At 34.7% G+C, this 16189-nt stretch overlaps 1 protein-coding gene and 1 long non-coding RNA gene across 2 annotated transcripts in view; one reads left to right on the top strand and one right to left on the bottom strand.

The window, feature by feature from the left end:
* Nucleotides 1-7337: 7337 nt before the first annotated feature.
* Nucleotides 7338-16189, bottom strand: part of LOC141484695 (uncharacterized) — a 30017-nt gene continuing 21165 nt past the window's right edge. The window contains exon 3 of the long non-coding RNA XR_012466745.1: nucleotides 7338-7387. This is a non-coding gene — a long non-coding RNA (uncharacterized lncRNA). The remainder of the gene's footprint in view (nucleotides 7388-16189) is intronic.
* On the top strand, nucleotides 7437-16076 carry LOC111510286 (uncharacterized). The gene is made up of 2 exons (XM_023166193.2): nucleotides 7437-7557; nucleotides 14182-16076. Exon 2 carries the CDS (start codon nucleotides 14194-14196, stop codon nucleotides 16000-16002), a length of 1809 nt encoding a protein of 602 aa, XP_023021961.2. The 5' UTR covers nucleotides 7437-7557; nucleotides 14182-14193; the 3' UTR covers nucleotides 16003-16076.

Below are 16189 nucleotides of genomic sequence, written 5' to 3'. Positions count from 1 at the left end.
CACGACGAATATCGTCTTGCTCTGATGGTCGAAAAGAACTTGATCGGGCTCATAGCTTGCATGAGCCACAACTGATTCAATATCCCCCGGAGCGTTGGGCAACACCAATATTTCGTCAATACCGTGAAAGAGCCACGTTATGTCGATGGATATAGGCTGAGACCGCATATGCTGGACATGTTAACAGCAAATGCTTTAGGGTCTCAGGCGACTTGCGGCAGGCCCTGCACCTTGTGTCAGGAACATCTAAACCCGTAACGCGACTGCGGTAGACTAAGCTGTTAAAGACACCATCCCGGCAGGCCATTTTAAACCCATCAGTTTCCGACTTCAGTCCACTCGATCCCATACATTGGCTTATCCTTGTGTTGCGCAAGAGTGAGGTCATTTCTGTTGCTTTCATGTGAGCCTTTTGCTGAACGAGTTCCAATTTCCGTGACAGAGTTGTGATCACCTCGTTCGGTGTCGAGAACTGAACCGAGTTCATCAGCCTCCGGGCAGCTGCTCTAATTCCTGCTCTCTCATGGTCGCCGGCCATGCAGAAAAGAGGATCCAAACTCCTGATGACTTCACAGGCTCCATCCAGTACCATTCTGACGTGTAGACACTTCAAACTCAAAAGTCCACGGCTTCCCTATCGTCGGGAAGATACAAGCATGGAACAGACGATTTGTCCTATGAAGATGCATAATTTTTCGGGTCTTCATGTCGAGTTGATACAGCTCCTCCCGAGTTCAATCCATTACTCCAAACGAGTAGAATAAAATTGGAAAGGCGATCCCGACAATTCCGATGACCGAATCTGTCGGAGTTTTTGTTGATACCTGCCGCGGAGAGAATTCTTCTCTGCTGTTACCTCTTGTGAGCGGCATTGTTCCACCTCGAAGTAAGTATACGTCTCTCCAACATCCACATTGTGCAGGATTCTTTCATCTACGAGCTGCACATCCTCTCTTCAGTCCCCGCATCGTTCTCTTTCAAGATGGACTGTAGCACATTTATCTATCCCGAATTACATACCGATAGCATGAGTGTACTCTTCCACCACATTCAAGGACCAATGGAGATCCTAGAGGCATGAAGTTTAAGATCATCCAGTTTTAACATCGAGTACTTCTGAGTGCAACGGATAATGACAATAGTGAGATGTAGAAAAAAAGGGACTGAGTGAATCACCCCGAAACACACCTCTTTTGAAAAAAGCTCGCTCTGTTTGGACTCGAGCCTGACCAGATGTTATGATGAAGTGAGTCCGCCAGAGTGGTATCAGTTGTTGAAGGCATATCAATATTTTATCGGGAACCGTAAGGCATCTGAGCAAATGCAAGATGCCATAATCGATCCAGGCCATAGAGAGCTTATGCTGATTCTGTATCGAGTCCTGCGTTACACATCTGTCGATGAGCAGGTTCTCTTCACATCCAGCGACTCCTCTCTTCGACCCTCTCTGTTCATATATCCGTTCAAATACGCGGTCGATTGCGGTGAGTATTCGTGTGTTTAAGGTCCTGGAAACAACATATGACACGAAGTTAAGCACGGCGCTGGGAGCGGCACAACTTTGACATTTTTCTTATCAGGGTTCCTGCCACCTTCATATTTCAGCACGGTACTTCTGACTGAAAGAGAAGTTAATCTGCTGAGACGAAATAAAAAATCCGGGCGCTGGTGGCGGCACTTCATTACTTTCTAGAAAAGAAATGAAATAGAGCCCAAAATCAGGAGCGGCGCAGCCTACGCAATTTTCATATGTTATTGACTTATTACTGACTAGAACTGAAGTGAAATGGTAGAGACTAAATAAGAAACCCGAGTTGTGTCGTCCCCGGAGCCCGGATTTTTTATTTAGTCTCAGCAGACTTACTTCTTTTTCCAGTCAAAAGTATTGTGTGAAATTTGCCCTTTCAAATTTGTCCTTTCACATGAGTCAAATTTGGTAGTCGAAGTTTGATCCCCTTTCTGTTGGCTTGATTAGTAGAATAGGAGTACACTTTGAAAAAAATGCAAATTCAAGATGGCCGCAAATACAAAATGGCGGAATACATATCACCTTGTAATACTAGAATGAGAAGAATGATATATATATATATATATATATATATATATATATATATATATATATATATATATATATATATATATGATGTGTTGTTTTTCCGGGTGTTCATCCGTTGTGTACTATTCGATAGTCGACGTTTCGCCATCATCTCAGATGGCATTATCAAGACGAGTTACTGCTTCGCTTCGAGAGGTGTAACTGATGTAAGGTTCTTCTTGTGGTGTTTTTATACGTTTCGCTTGCGTAAGTTGTATGGATTTGTTACCTGTTTTTCCACCTGAGGGTTGTTGATGGATTTTGGTAGTTCTCCTACCTGTTTTTCTACCTGAGGGTTGTTAATGGCTTCTGGCGGTTCTCCTACCTGCGATGGTTCATTATCAATTTGTGGTTGTCTTTGGGGGTTGTTTTTAATTATTGTTTTCCAAATCCTTGGGATGTTTAGTGAGTCATCCCTTTTATTGATGAGGCCTTGCTTTTCGATTTCGATAGCTTCCCTGATTTGTCGAATTCTTGGGTTTTGCACCTGTGCTATCTGTTTTGTGGACTCAAAATTAATCTTGTGACCTGTTTGTAGATGGTGTTGAAAGAGGGCTGAGGAGGTTTGTTTTGTTCTTATCGAGTTTTTGTGCTCCTGGGTTCTGGCAGATATACGTCTGTTGGTCTGACCGATATATTGTTGTCCACAGTCCTCGCATGTGATGCTATATACTCCTTGGTTTTCTAGGGAAATTCTCTCTTTCGGTCTGGACAGCCAACTGGATATCGTTTTGTGCGGTTTGTAGGTTGTCCGAATGTTTTTACGTCTTAGTATTCTCCCGATTTTGTCGGTCACACCTTTGATATAAGGTAGTGTCACAGATTGTCTGTCTTGTGGAGAGTCTTCTGTCGATCTAGTGGATGTTTTTTTGGTTCTTCTTTGTCTGTCGATGGCCTTTTGAATGATCTTTGGTCCGTAGCCATTTTGTCGCAGAGCCTTTGTTGTCTCCCCCAATTCTGTTGCCCTGTTTGTTGGTTCTGTTAGGCGAAAACTGCGGGATATTAACGTGTTGGCTACGGATTGTAGCTGAGTAGGCTGGTGGTGTGATGCTGCTGGTAGGTAGCGGTTGGTGTGTGTGGGTTTTCGGTAAACTGTATAACCCAAGTTGCCAGTTGGTTTTCGTGTTATGAGTAGGTCTAGGAAAGGTAGCTGCCATCGGAGCTCCCTCTACCTGTTTATAGATCTGGTTGTCAAATATGAAATAGGTGTTTTTAAGGCAGTGCTCTGCTAGATCCGTGATATGTTGCGGAAAGCTATGATCAGTTCTAATGGTGGCTAGGGCTTCGTTTATGGGTATACTCGGGTAGAGGGATTTTATGTCTAGGCTGGCAAGGATATCGGTGTCGTTCAGTTTGATGTTTTTAATGATATCCACAAAGTGCTCTGAGTTTCTCACATAAGATTCTGCCAGCTCCGTCTTTGGTTGCATGATTTTGGATAAGTATTTCTCTAGATTTTGTGTCGGTGAGTTGATAGCACTCACTATTGGTCTTAGTGGAACGTCCGTCTTGTGAATTTTTGGAAGGCCATACAACTTCGGGCATTTGCTGGACTTTTCCCGAGGTATGGTTTTCTGCTCGATTTTCCGACCTAGCTTTTCAGATCCCAAAAAAGGCTGTCAATATATATATATATATATATATATATATATATATATATATATATACTCTTTTAAAAAGGGCTAATATATCCATTCACAATGCGAAAAGTTGATTTACCGCCAACTTCATGCAACTGAATGATCAGAAGACTCAAAAATTAATCATTTCAAGTAACAACAGCTTTACAACAGGTGAACATTGCAAACTTTCCGGTATTACAATCGATGACTCCCTTAATTAATATATGCATACAGACATTTTAAATAAACGTCTATCTAGTATTTTGTTTCTAATGAGAAGGCTCCAATATATTGTCAGTCCAGAATTACTGACGAATACATATTTTGGTTTATTTCACTCTCGAATTAGTCCATAACTATTAGGAATTACCCCATCACAATGGGGTAATTCCTGCCATGCCGCAAACATTTTCAGATCCCAAAAAAGGCTGTCAAACTGAGAAAAATGACGTTTTATATTTTCCAAACTGTCTGTGAAATACACGAAAATAAAAGGAACTATCCTTTTATCTTCGATATTCACACTCATGATACTGAATCTGTTGATCAAATTGCGTTGCCGCAACTTTACAAATTGACTTCAAATATGCGTTCACTGAATAATATCAAACTCAAAATAGCTATAATAGATATACTTTTAGATTTTAGACCATTGTTTTTATAGTATTGATAAATTTTTAAACAATTAATAATCTATCGATTAATAATATATTAAGCAATAATTATTCACTGGTATATTCATATTTGGGAACATATTCTAATATGTACGTTATATTATATTGCAATGTCCTTTTAAATCCAAAAGTTATGAAAAGGTTTTTTACCAGTTTATATATTACATGACTCTCTATGACTATTTTGTATGGATGACATGCTATAAACTTATTTTAAACAGTCAAATAAATGAATCTATCTATCTATCTATATATCTATCTATTGAAAAAATATGAGATAATAATGATGTAGATAATGTACTAAAAATAAAAAATTAATTCGGAAGGTTCCATTATTTTTTTTATCTGATCAATACCGTAGATTGCTGAGAAGAGTGGTGTGATGACTGCTACCTAGGACCTTCCGAATTATTTTTTAGTTTTCAGTACATTAACTACATCATTATTATCTTTTTTCAATAAAATCGTTTAACATTTTTCTAACAATTTTATTGATTTGGTGATCAGAAGTGAGTTCGTCTAAGCAAGAAGTTGAAAAACGTGAAAAATAGATATAAACCTCCTAAAAATAAGAGCAACGGCTAACTCTATTCGGAATGAGCCTTAGGGACACGTATTCTAAAAATTTTACAGTGAGTGAAGAATTGCGATTTTTATAAACAAAATAATCGAGGAAAAATGAGGTAATCCCGTTTTTTGTTAATAACATTAAGATTTTAAATATTTAAGGAATTGAACAAAGAGGTTTCTGAAGAGAAGAAAATTCCACATAAAAAAGTCTCGGCTCCGGAAATGACCTCCATTATTTATAATTTTAATAGGGCTGAAAATAGGGCTCCGCGTGCCTGTTTCACCACAGACGCATAGCCGCTGAAGATAACGTTTCACGGAAAATATTGTTTTGTAACAATGAATGTTCATTCCAAAATTTGAAAAAATCATGGTTAATTTAAAACATTTCAATTAATAGACTCCCGCTGGAAAAAATGTATCCTCATTTTTCACGAAGTTATGCTTTTGGTAATTAATAAATGAATGTTTTGATTTCAAGGTTTTTTTATTCGTAGTCGTAATTTTTCACCTCATTTGTTTATATAAATATATACAAATTGTTTATAAAAAAATAGAGAAATTTAATACTTGTGAAAACATTTTTGCCATTCTGTTGTAATGGAAAAATAATGATAAAAAAATCCTACAATTTTTTCAAATTATTGATTATGTTATTTTAATTTACATACCTACTTTGAATAATAATTTAAGAAATATTTTTTCTCAAAAAATCGTTGTTTGTGTTGCTTGACACGATTCAAAAATGTATTCATATTTTAATTGTTTATTAACAAAAAAATATATAATTGAACTTTTTTCCTAGATGTAAATGTAATTCTGAAAACAGCTATATGAAACAGAATAAAAAAATCAATTGTTTTTAATATATCACGACAGCAGCTACGTGATTTATTGTGTAACAAAGGGGTGTAACTTTTAAATAATTAGAGATACGATGATGGACATTTAGGTCTCTTCTATACAGGATACATTGATCTATACAATTGTGTCATCAAAAATATTCAACATAAGTCGGACAATTTCTAACGAAAATGGTTATATTGTTTCAACAATTAGAGATATGGAAATGAATAAATGACAACTTTGTAGATATTGTTTCGAAGGTCAATTGCCGTATTTTCATTGAATAATAAATATATAAGTCATAAAAAACATGAATAGTTTCAATAGATAATTTTAAAGATCAAGATACCCTGTTTAAAGAAGACCCGGATATCCATCATCGTACTTTTAATTGTTTGAAAGTTACACTCGTTTGTTACATAACAAATAAAGTAGGTGCTGTCGTGTTATATTAAAAAGTATTCAAAACAATGTTTTTTATTTTGTTGCACATAGTTGTTCTTATACATTCACTTCTGGAAAAAATTATAAGAATAATCCTAAATTATAATAATTTGTTTGTTAATGTTAATCATATCAAGAAACACAAATAATGATTTTTAGAAGAAAATTCAAGCTAATGATTGTGAAAAAAATGTAAATAAAAGAAAGCATTTTCAACATTAAAAAAAATTCAAGGATTTTTTTTCAATACAATTTTTCTCAACTATGAAATTTCTCTGTTTGTGAACAATTTGTTAACAAACATTTAAAAAATTGCAACCGCGATTAGTTAGTATTGTTGTTAGAAAAATCCAAAATCACAATTTTTACTCTCATTTCTTTGATATTCATAAAATTTTCCACTTGCTAAAAATTATAATAAACAAAATAAAAACATTTATTAACTTTCATCGAATAATCTTCTTGGGTATGCATATAAGAAGAGCTCCACTAGTCAACAATTTCTTAGGACCATCATTTAAAATATTATTAAACTATTTATCAGAGCAGAGATCCTCTAATTATTTATAAATATCCAACACAACACAACTTCGTAAAAAATTTGGATGATTTTTTCCAACGGAAGCTCATTCTTTGAAATATTTTAAATTGGACATGATCTTTTCAAATTCTTAAATAAACATTTGATGTTGTAAAAAAGATATTTTCGTTATCTTCAGCGGCTATGCGTTTGTTGTAAAACAGGCGCGCGGAGACTTATTTTCAGCGCTGAATTAAAATTATAAATAATAGAGGTACATTTCTGAAATCCGCACTTTTTCATGAGAAATTTTCTCTTCTTCAAAAATATTTTTGGTTCATTCATTAAATATTTGTAGTTTTAATGTTATCAATAAAAAACCGGAATACCTCATTTTTCCTTGATTATTTTGTTTATAAAAATTGTGATTTTTCACCCACTAAGTTTAAAAATGCCAATAACCGAAAAGTAGGTCCAGTGTTCCTTGATGAGACTCCACATCTTATTTTATTGAAAGCATGTTTGAAAATTTTGAGGAAAGAAAAATAATAATATTTCTTCACTTACCTGATTTCGAAACTTATCACTTCCTCTATGACATCCCGTTCAGAGGATCCTGAAATAAGTGATAATTTTAGATAATTTATTATCACTTTTTCAAACGAAATCATTGTATATTTGCTCTTATCATGTCCTGAAACAGAAATGTAGACTTCCTCCAACATCAGTTCTCATTAGAATTGTCAATGGTGATATGTAATAAATATTTCGCAATAACGTATTTTGGTATGTATTTATATTATTTCAAGATTTTAGCGAGATTTCATAATTCACAAGATAATTTCAAATAGATATCTACTTTTCTTATTGCCGAGTATAATAAAAACTGCTTACACTTCAAACAGTATAATGGGCATTGTCCATCAAATTACGAATTTAACTGAGACTGCTTTGCTTTATTCTTTTGACACTAATATTTGAGAGCAGTTTGGGAATAATTAAACTGAAAATGATGTTTATGAAATTTTTGTAGTATCAGTGATTAGTGTCCTTTGAGACGCTGGTGACTTACAAAAACTAGTTTTTCAAATAAAATAGCCTGTAAATTGAATATTATTTTTTCATTACAAGCTATTTTTAACTAGCAATGTTTGTATGTTGTCCTGGAGCTGGATTCTTGTGTTAGTAATAATAGAGGATATAATCTTTTTTCGTAACGAGGTAAACAATTTGAGTGTTATTTTAAACGAATTCCTGGACTTAGAAAATTATTTGCTCAGTGAACTCAAGAGAAGTTACTTCAAGATAAATCTTCGTGGAACTGTAAATATATCCTTTCATAAGAAACCAAATGCAGGCTGATCAATGTCCTAACACAAATCGATAAGGGATCGAACGTATTTTTTTTCATTGATACCAAGAAACAGAAGTTGTGAGCTCTTCAAAATATTTGTTCGAGATTTTCGAAATTAATTTTGTATATTATATTTTTCAAATTGGAACTTCAACTAGCGTTTCCTAACATGAATGATAACCAGTCCGTACAAAGCCTATTGTTAAATCATCTGAAAATGGAAATTTTAACAGGTGATGATCGACTGTATTGCCAAACAAACGCCAAACTAACTAGTATAGCTGAGGCACCAGTCAATCTAATAATAACACTGATGATCTTCAAACACGACTCAACCTCTGACGGAAGCACCAAACTCTTACGAAGGTTCGAAATAGATGAACACTACAATCTAGCAGATCACTATTATAATCTTCATGCAGTCATTGTTCACTGTGGTTCTAGCGTTGAATCTGGTCATTATTACGCATTGGTCAAAGACGAAACGGACTGGTTTAAGTTTGACGATAATCATGTCACGAAGTGTTCTGGCGATGTATTGAATCTATTGGAGCCTCTGGAGACACCCTACATTTTGTTTTATGAAAAGGGGGACATTGGCAGATCAAGATATTCAGATGATGTTTTGCTGCAGGTTTTTCCGGGTTTTCGTGCAGCTGAAAAAGCAAATGCGCCACTGGAATCAATAAAGTCGCCTCGGAGCGCCAATTGATTTTTATTATTGTTGTTTTAAAATTTCATGATTTGTATTGAAAAAAAAATAATAATTGGAAATTATTCCAATATTTAAAAAATTATGTTGAATATTTTTTCAAAAGTGAAATATTATTACCTTTCCCAAAAAAACTACGACGGTAATTGCCGCTATGCATATTTTTATGTCCTTTGTTATTGAATCATTTACAAAGAGATATCTCCTGGCATGGCAAAATAATGATTGAAAAAATTCCTCTTAAAATGTGTTTGAATGTTCGATTGATTAGATAAGAAATTGTTTTTTGTTGAAAAATCATTATCAACATTATTCAATGCGGTAACTTCATTTTATTAATAATTTAATTGTTTTTTATGTTGAAAATGTGTTTGAGAGAAATTTTAACTTTCATTTAATTTTTTCCGAAAGTAATTAATTACAATTTTCAATGTTAGACGAGAGCGGCCTGATTTGTTATCTACGAAATAAATTTATTGAAGGGAAAGAAAGTTTTTGACTACTCCATCTACTACTGCATCTTGATACAGAAAAAGGAGTCTTCCAAAGAAGACTCCGTGCAATCATTCTTTTTAATGAGTTAAAGTTTGTATAGTTATTGTTGATCAACCGTTACATCAATTTGTTCATAAAAATTGAAGATTTTTTGACATTTTCTTATTTTTTGTAACAAATACGACAATGAATCTTGAAGGCAACTTTGTACAGAAATAATATATTTGCCAAATTATCTTTGAATCATATCCATATCCCTCATATTGTTTAAATTATTTATGTGTTTCAATCAACATTTATCCAACTCGTGTTCCGTTTTATATGATAATTGACTTTCAAATTGCATCACTCAGTCATAAATTCACTTGCTATCATTCAACCCGTGTTAGTAATCACACGTTGAAATGTAAGACCTCGTTAGTCCTTAGCCTGCACAAGTTTCGACTTCTGAGGGTTGTCGTTCGCAGGGGTGCAATAGATGGTTAACGGAAAAACGTATTTTAAACATATTTTTTGAACTTTCTATAATATTATAAAGAGCTATAAGTGTATATCTGAAAGTGCCCCTATGGTGTATTTAAATGAGAGCTGCAATCATGCCCTGTTTATTCATAGGGTCAACCTAGGTTATCGCTTAGCGCACAACTGTGCAAAAAATGTGATGACATCTCATTGTCGATAACCATCTTGATTTTGGTCAGGTTGAAGCCTAGCTCCCTTACTCTTCCAACTGGCTTTGTCAGAGGGACAAATGGGTCATAACTGATAGTGGGATGGCGGCATGAATGTTCTCAGACATCAGTGCCGCCCTTCACGGTGTACCCCTACCTGGCTGGGGTGAGATGGATGAAAAAATTGTTCATCAGTTACGGGGACATGAGGGCATGTAGCTTCCCTAACTAACGGATTATCGTGAGTTCATGCGCAATCAAAAACTCGCTGATTCCTCGACTGAATGGACTGCTGAATGGACTGCTGAATGGAAGGCAGCTGCAAATCTCTGCAGATGGCTTCATTCCGCACGAACCACGGAGCATTCACAATAATCTGTATTATTTTGTTTTGCAATTTCTCCAGAACGGAGATATTAGACGGAGCCGCTTGTCCCCGGACGCCTGAAGCATACATGATGACAGGCTTGAACATCCTGTTGTAGATGGTATCTAATTTTGTTTTTTAGGCTCATTTTAGATATTCTGTAGATCAGAGGGTACAAACTAGCTATCCGGCCGTCGATCCTTGTTTTAAAGCTGGGGCCGCACTGCAGGAAGGTTGGTAGGATGGTGGATGGTAGATAGATGCCTGGCGAGCATCCTGCTATTTATAAACGTGAGTAACAGAACAACGGTAGCCGCAGTGGCCCCCCACTACCATCTAACCTCCAGAAACCATCCGAAGGTACGCCTGGCGTCTATCCAACCTAATCAGTCTTGTTTGATATTCCAGCCGGGTAGCCTAGCTATGGAGGAAAGCGTAATAAGTTCTGTGTACAAAAGAAGGGCAATTTAGGACCCAGCAGACCCATCAAGGAAAAATTTGCACTTCTGGAAAAAGAAATGAGCTCCGAAGAAGATCCGGATTTGTGTTTCTTCAAAAGTTTACTTCCATATATGCGGGAATTAAGCACATGCCATAGGCTGAGTCCGTGGGAAAATTCAATACCTTATCTTGAATGAATATGGAAAAAGAAATTTGTCTGTCAGAGCCCCTCAATTTGACCACGAGTACGATAGTCGTACCCAGTACTCATCATTGTCAAATTCTACTGATGTTTCATGTTTTTCGATGGAACAACAATCATTAGATTCGTATGGTGGAACATCTACAACTCAGCAGCAAGATCCTTTTTTTCATAATATGTAATTCTTTATATATATATATATATATATATATATATATATATATATATATATATATATATATATATATATCGTTTATTTAGCACAAGCTAATGCAGTTACAATATTAGTCTCAATCTAGGTTAAAAATTTAAATGTCACAATTAAAATTCAAAATTTAAAATCATGTACATTGAAACATATAAATAAAAACAGCACAATAAATAAAATAAAAAGAAGAAAAAAAAAACTGTATTAGCAGGTTCCTATACTAAACACTTTGTAGGTCTGAAAGGTTCACTTTTAATTTTCTTTTAAATATATTTAGAGAGGTAGCATTCTTAATATCCTCCGGTAGTTCGTTGAATGCTTGAACTCCTTTAATGAAAACTGTATTATTTGAATTGACATTACTAGTCTGACGTATATGAAAGTTATTGCGACTTCTTGTATTGTATTCATGATATTCAAAGTTATACTTTAATTTGTCACGTAGATATACAGGAACATCACCAGTTTTAATTTTAAAAATAAATATTAATGCTAAATAACGAAAGTAATTTTTTACTGATAACCATTTTAATGTATTCAACATTAATGTTATATGTGTTCTTCTATCACAAGATAATATTACTCTCATTCCTCTATTTTGAAGTTTCTGGAGTCTTCCAATTTCATTTTGGTTTAGTAAGTACAAGATGGTTCCACAATAAGTAAAATGAGGTAAAATCAAGCTATTATACAAAAGTAAAAGCGACCATTGGTTAAAGTGCTTAGATTGCCTACTTAAGTAATTAATTTTGAATGCTATTGTTTTAATAATATATGAAGCATGTTCCTTAAAAAACATTCTATTATCTACAATTACACCCAAATATTTAATTTTTCTCACTAACTCAGTTTTATCATTTGATATTTTAATATTGTAATTATATTTTTTGAAGTCATGGTACTGCTTGTCATTTCCTATAATCATGAATTTTGTTTTATTTTTATTAATTTTTAACGAGTTGAAGCAGCACCAGTTATATACAGATTTTAGTGTCTCATTTATTACATTAATTATATCAAGCAGATCATTTGATGCATAATATATTAAAGTATCATCTGCAAACAGATGAACAAAGCATCTATCAATTATAAATGGAATATCATCGATATACAATAAAAATAGAAGAGGACCTAACACGCTACCTTGCGGTACACCACACTCGTTTATAATTTCTGAAGATAAAATGTTATTTAATTTTAATTTCTGTTTTCTATTATCTAAATATTCCATCATCCATTTTAAAGCATCATCAATAATACCAAAGCTTTCTAGTTTTCTAATAAGTAAAGAGCGGTTAACAGTTTCAAATGCCCTCTGAAGATCTAAAAATACAGCACCTGTGATTAATTTATTATTTTGGTTTAGTTTCCACTCATCTAAAACATACTGCAGTGCTGTTTCGCAACTGTGTTTGCCCTTAAATCCTGACTGTACACTATTTAACAAACTATTTTCTTCTAAATATTCAACAAGTTGCCTATAGACTACTTTTTCCAATACTTTCTCAATAGTACAGAACATATTGATTGGTCTAAGATCAGATGCCTTATTCGAATTAGCAACTTTAGCAATGGTGTTATAGTTGAAATTTTTAAGATTGATTACCGTTTATATTCTAATGTTTAGTTTCAATTATTTGTTATTTATTGAAAAGAGGCATGATTGTTACTTTTCCGCTGTCAGTTAGATACTGACTTCATATTACTGCGTCCACGATGCATTGCCCCTCCACCATTCACCTTTACCATCCACCCTCCAAGCGACCATCTAGCATCCTGCAGTGTGGCCCCGGGTTAACGGATATAATGTGCGGGTTCCAGGTGAGCCTACGGTCTATTAGAAGACCGCGGTACATTACCCGCTCTTGCCAGTTGATCTCCCTTCCGGAGACCCTCACTTTCCTAGCCGGAGAAGATATCGTTCTTCCCTAAGTTTTTTCTGGGTTCACTTGAATCTGGGATCTTGCACTCGAGGTACCAGCGTACGAGGTCGTCCAATGCACGTTGCATGTAGACGATCCCGAGCTCCCGACCCATGGAAGACGAGAGGAGAGCCGTGTCATCGGCGTAGAGAGACACCTTCACACGCGCGGACATCGGTATGTCACTGATGTAGAGCGAGTCACAGAATAGTTCTGTGAGAGCGAGTATAACGTGGGAGAGAGCACAGCTTCCTTTGGCGCCCCAGCGAGGATCTCTCTGTTGTCAGACAGGGAGCCCTCTAGATACTCTAACCTGAAATGTTCTGTTTTTCAAGAAAGAACCGATCCACCGGATCAGTCCCCGAGGCAGGTCGAACGATGACACCTCAGTGTAATTTTCAACACTTTTTATATTGCATTAGTTATTTTCTCTACTTTCACTCATCTTGTGTGAGAACTATCCATCGTTCTTCAAATCTGTTTAAAAATCTGTTTTTCCGTTAATCAGCTGCCGCCCCCATACGAACGACAACTCTCAGAAGTTGAGAAACTTGTGCGAGCTAAGGACTAACGAGGTCTTACCTTTTAACGTGTGATTCCTAACACGTATTATTTTAATCAGGGAAATAGTTATAGAAGAGCAGACGTGGCTCAATATGCGAATATTGACACGTGAACTGAATCTTTCCGAGTTCTTCTACTTGCTAGACTTGATTATGCTATCCTTCAATACTTCTTTTTTACGGAAGAGGTTATGGCGTTCGGGCCCTGTCACCGAAGCCCCAATACATTCAGATTGGGCGCCAGCCTTACAAATCAATAACCACTCCCCACACCGTGAGGTAAGCGATCATTGAGTCGAAGAATGGTTCGCCCTGAGCAAGGATGAAAGCCTTCTGCATTTTTCTGACCAAAATTTCAAGCATAATTATTATTGAAGTATCTGAAACTGACGAATTGAAATCAAACCTTTCATGTTATTTTTTTAATGAAAATCTATAATTTGTCGATCAAATTACCGTTCTTTTTTTGTTTCAGTTAAACGGGAGAATGATCAAGACATTCCCACTTCTATTTATAATCTTCCACCCTCTTTCGGAGGCCGTAATTACGTATACTATTTCCAGTAGTCAACAAACTAATGAGTATGGACAAAAAGATTGCATGGGGGTAACAAGAAATGGAATCAGAATTCACGACTTGCGCTTCGACGACGACCAAACAAGAATGCTGAGCTATCCAACTTTATGTTGCGCTGATTATTATTTACGATTTTCTCGTTCGTCATTACCAATATTGGCAACATCTTCATTTGGTACTAGACCTAATTATGTAGTGGACATTATGATGAACAATACGAACATTTCCAAAATATTGCCTGGCACATTCGCCGGACTAAACTATTTGAATTGTTTGGATCTGTCTCAAAATAACATTAGTTTCATACAATATGGAATATTCAACGGGCTACAGCGTTTATACATGTTGAACCTGGCAAATAATAACATAAAACAAATTTTTGATAATGCTTTCGATAAAGTTCCCCTCAAAACATTATTTCTACAAGATAATATGTTATCGTTTCTGGATGATAATTTATTTTCGTCTCAAAAAACTTCACTCAAAACAATAAATCTAGCGAAAAATATATTGAAGGAGATCAATAATACTTTCATTGGGATGAATGCCTTGATTACATTGAATTTGAACGAAAATTACATCACTGATATAAACCTTGGTAACATATACTGTAGTGAAATATATCTTAGGAAAAATAAAATATCACACATAGGGGCAATACGGAAATCAATCAGAATTATGGATCTTAGTGAAAACAATATAAGAATGGTTGAAAAATTGGGCAATTCTTTAATCAATGCATCAATTGTAAAACTTAATCTAAGTCAAAACAGTATTCAGCTAAATCAAAACACATTTCTTGGTTTACACAACTTAACTCATCTCCATCTCGACAACAATAAAATTGGTAATATTTCCAACACAGTTTTTCGAGATCTCAAGTCTTTAATTTTTTTAGATTTATCACATAATAATATTTCTAACTTTCAGTATGGCACTTTCGATCATGTCATTAATATGCAGTATTTGAATATATCTTACAACGAATTCAAAAATCTTCAAATGCATATTATCAGTCCATTGCAGAAATTATCAGAGTTGGATTTTCGAAAAAATCGAATTGAGAAACTTGATATAGAATCATTTTATTACCACTGTTCTAGTGTGCGGAAGATTGATCTGAACGAAAATTTTTGGAAGTGTAAGGAATTAACAAATATTGTTAAATTCTGCCAGAAGAAGAGCATAGAAGTAGTGAGAGGTAATTCCTTCGACTTGGAGAACGTAAGAGGAATATCTTGTGTAAATGATGATTTTGTGGTAAATAGCACTGTTCCTGAAAATGCTATATCTGAAGTTGTTCAAACTGAAAAAATGCCTTTCGATGACAAATTTATGGAAAATAGTTCATTTTTCAGATTTTTTGGTGAAGATTTCCAAAAAAGTAATTTTTACGAGTACCTTGAGAATCTAGTCAGTCGAAAACAAATAGATCCAATCGATTTAAACAGCACTTCTTTCTATAAATTCTTCAACAAGGACTATAAAAATAGCAATCTTTTCAAATATTTGGAAAATTTGAAATTTATTGATAATACTAAGGTAACTGAAACTCCCGTTGAATATTTCCATTATCTCTTCATATTTGGCGTAACATTAGTAGCTATATTAGTGTTGATATTCATCACAGTGTTTGCAACATCTTTATCAATATTCAAAAAACAATCATCCAAATCTACTAGAACTGTATCCAACCAAGATAATGTTGAGCTCCTGTAAACTTCATATATATAAAATATACACAAAAGTATCGAATTTTGTTAATATATCTCAGTAATATACGAGTATGGATATGTGAAATCTCATTACTTGACCTCCTCCAAAAATTGAAACCAAACAAATCTTTAACTTATGTTTCCTCTTAATCTCTACATTAAATAAATATTGATGAGTTGTAGCGTAGATA

Source organism: Leptinotarsa decemlineata, unplaced genomic scaffold, assembly GCF_025532065.1.
Source record: "Leptinotarsa decemlineata unplaced genomic scaffold, Ldec_3_MD MMD2_tig00026282_RagTag_RagTag, whole genome shotgun sequence".
Classification (NCBI taxonomy): Eukaryota; Metazoa; Arthropoda; class Insecta; order Coleoptera; family Chrysomelidae; genus Leptinotarsa; species Leptinotarsa decemlineata.
The sequence above is the reverse complement of the archived record's forward strand: the minus strand, read 5'-3'. Positions and strand labels throughout refer to the sequence as shown.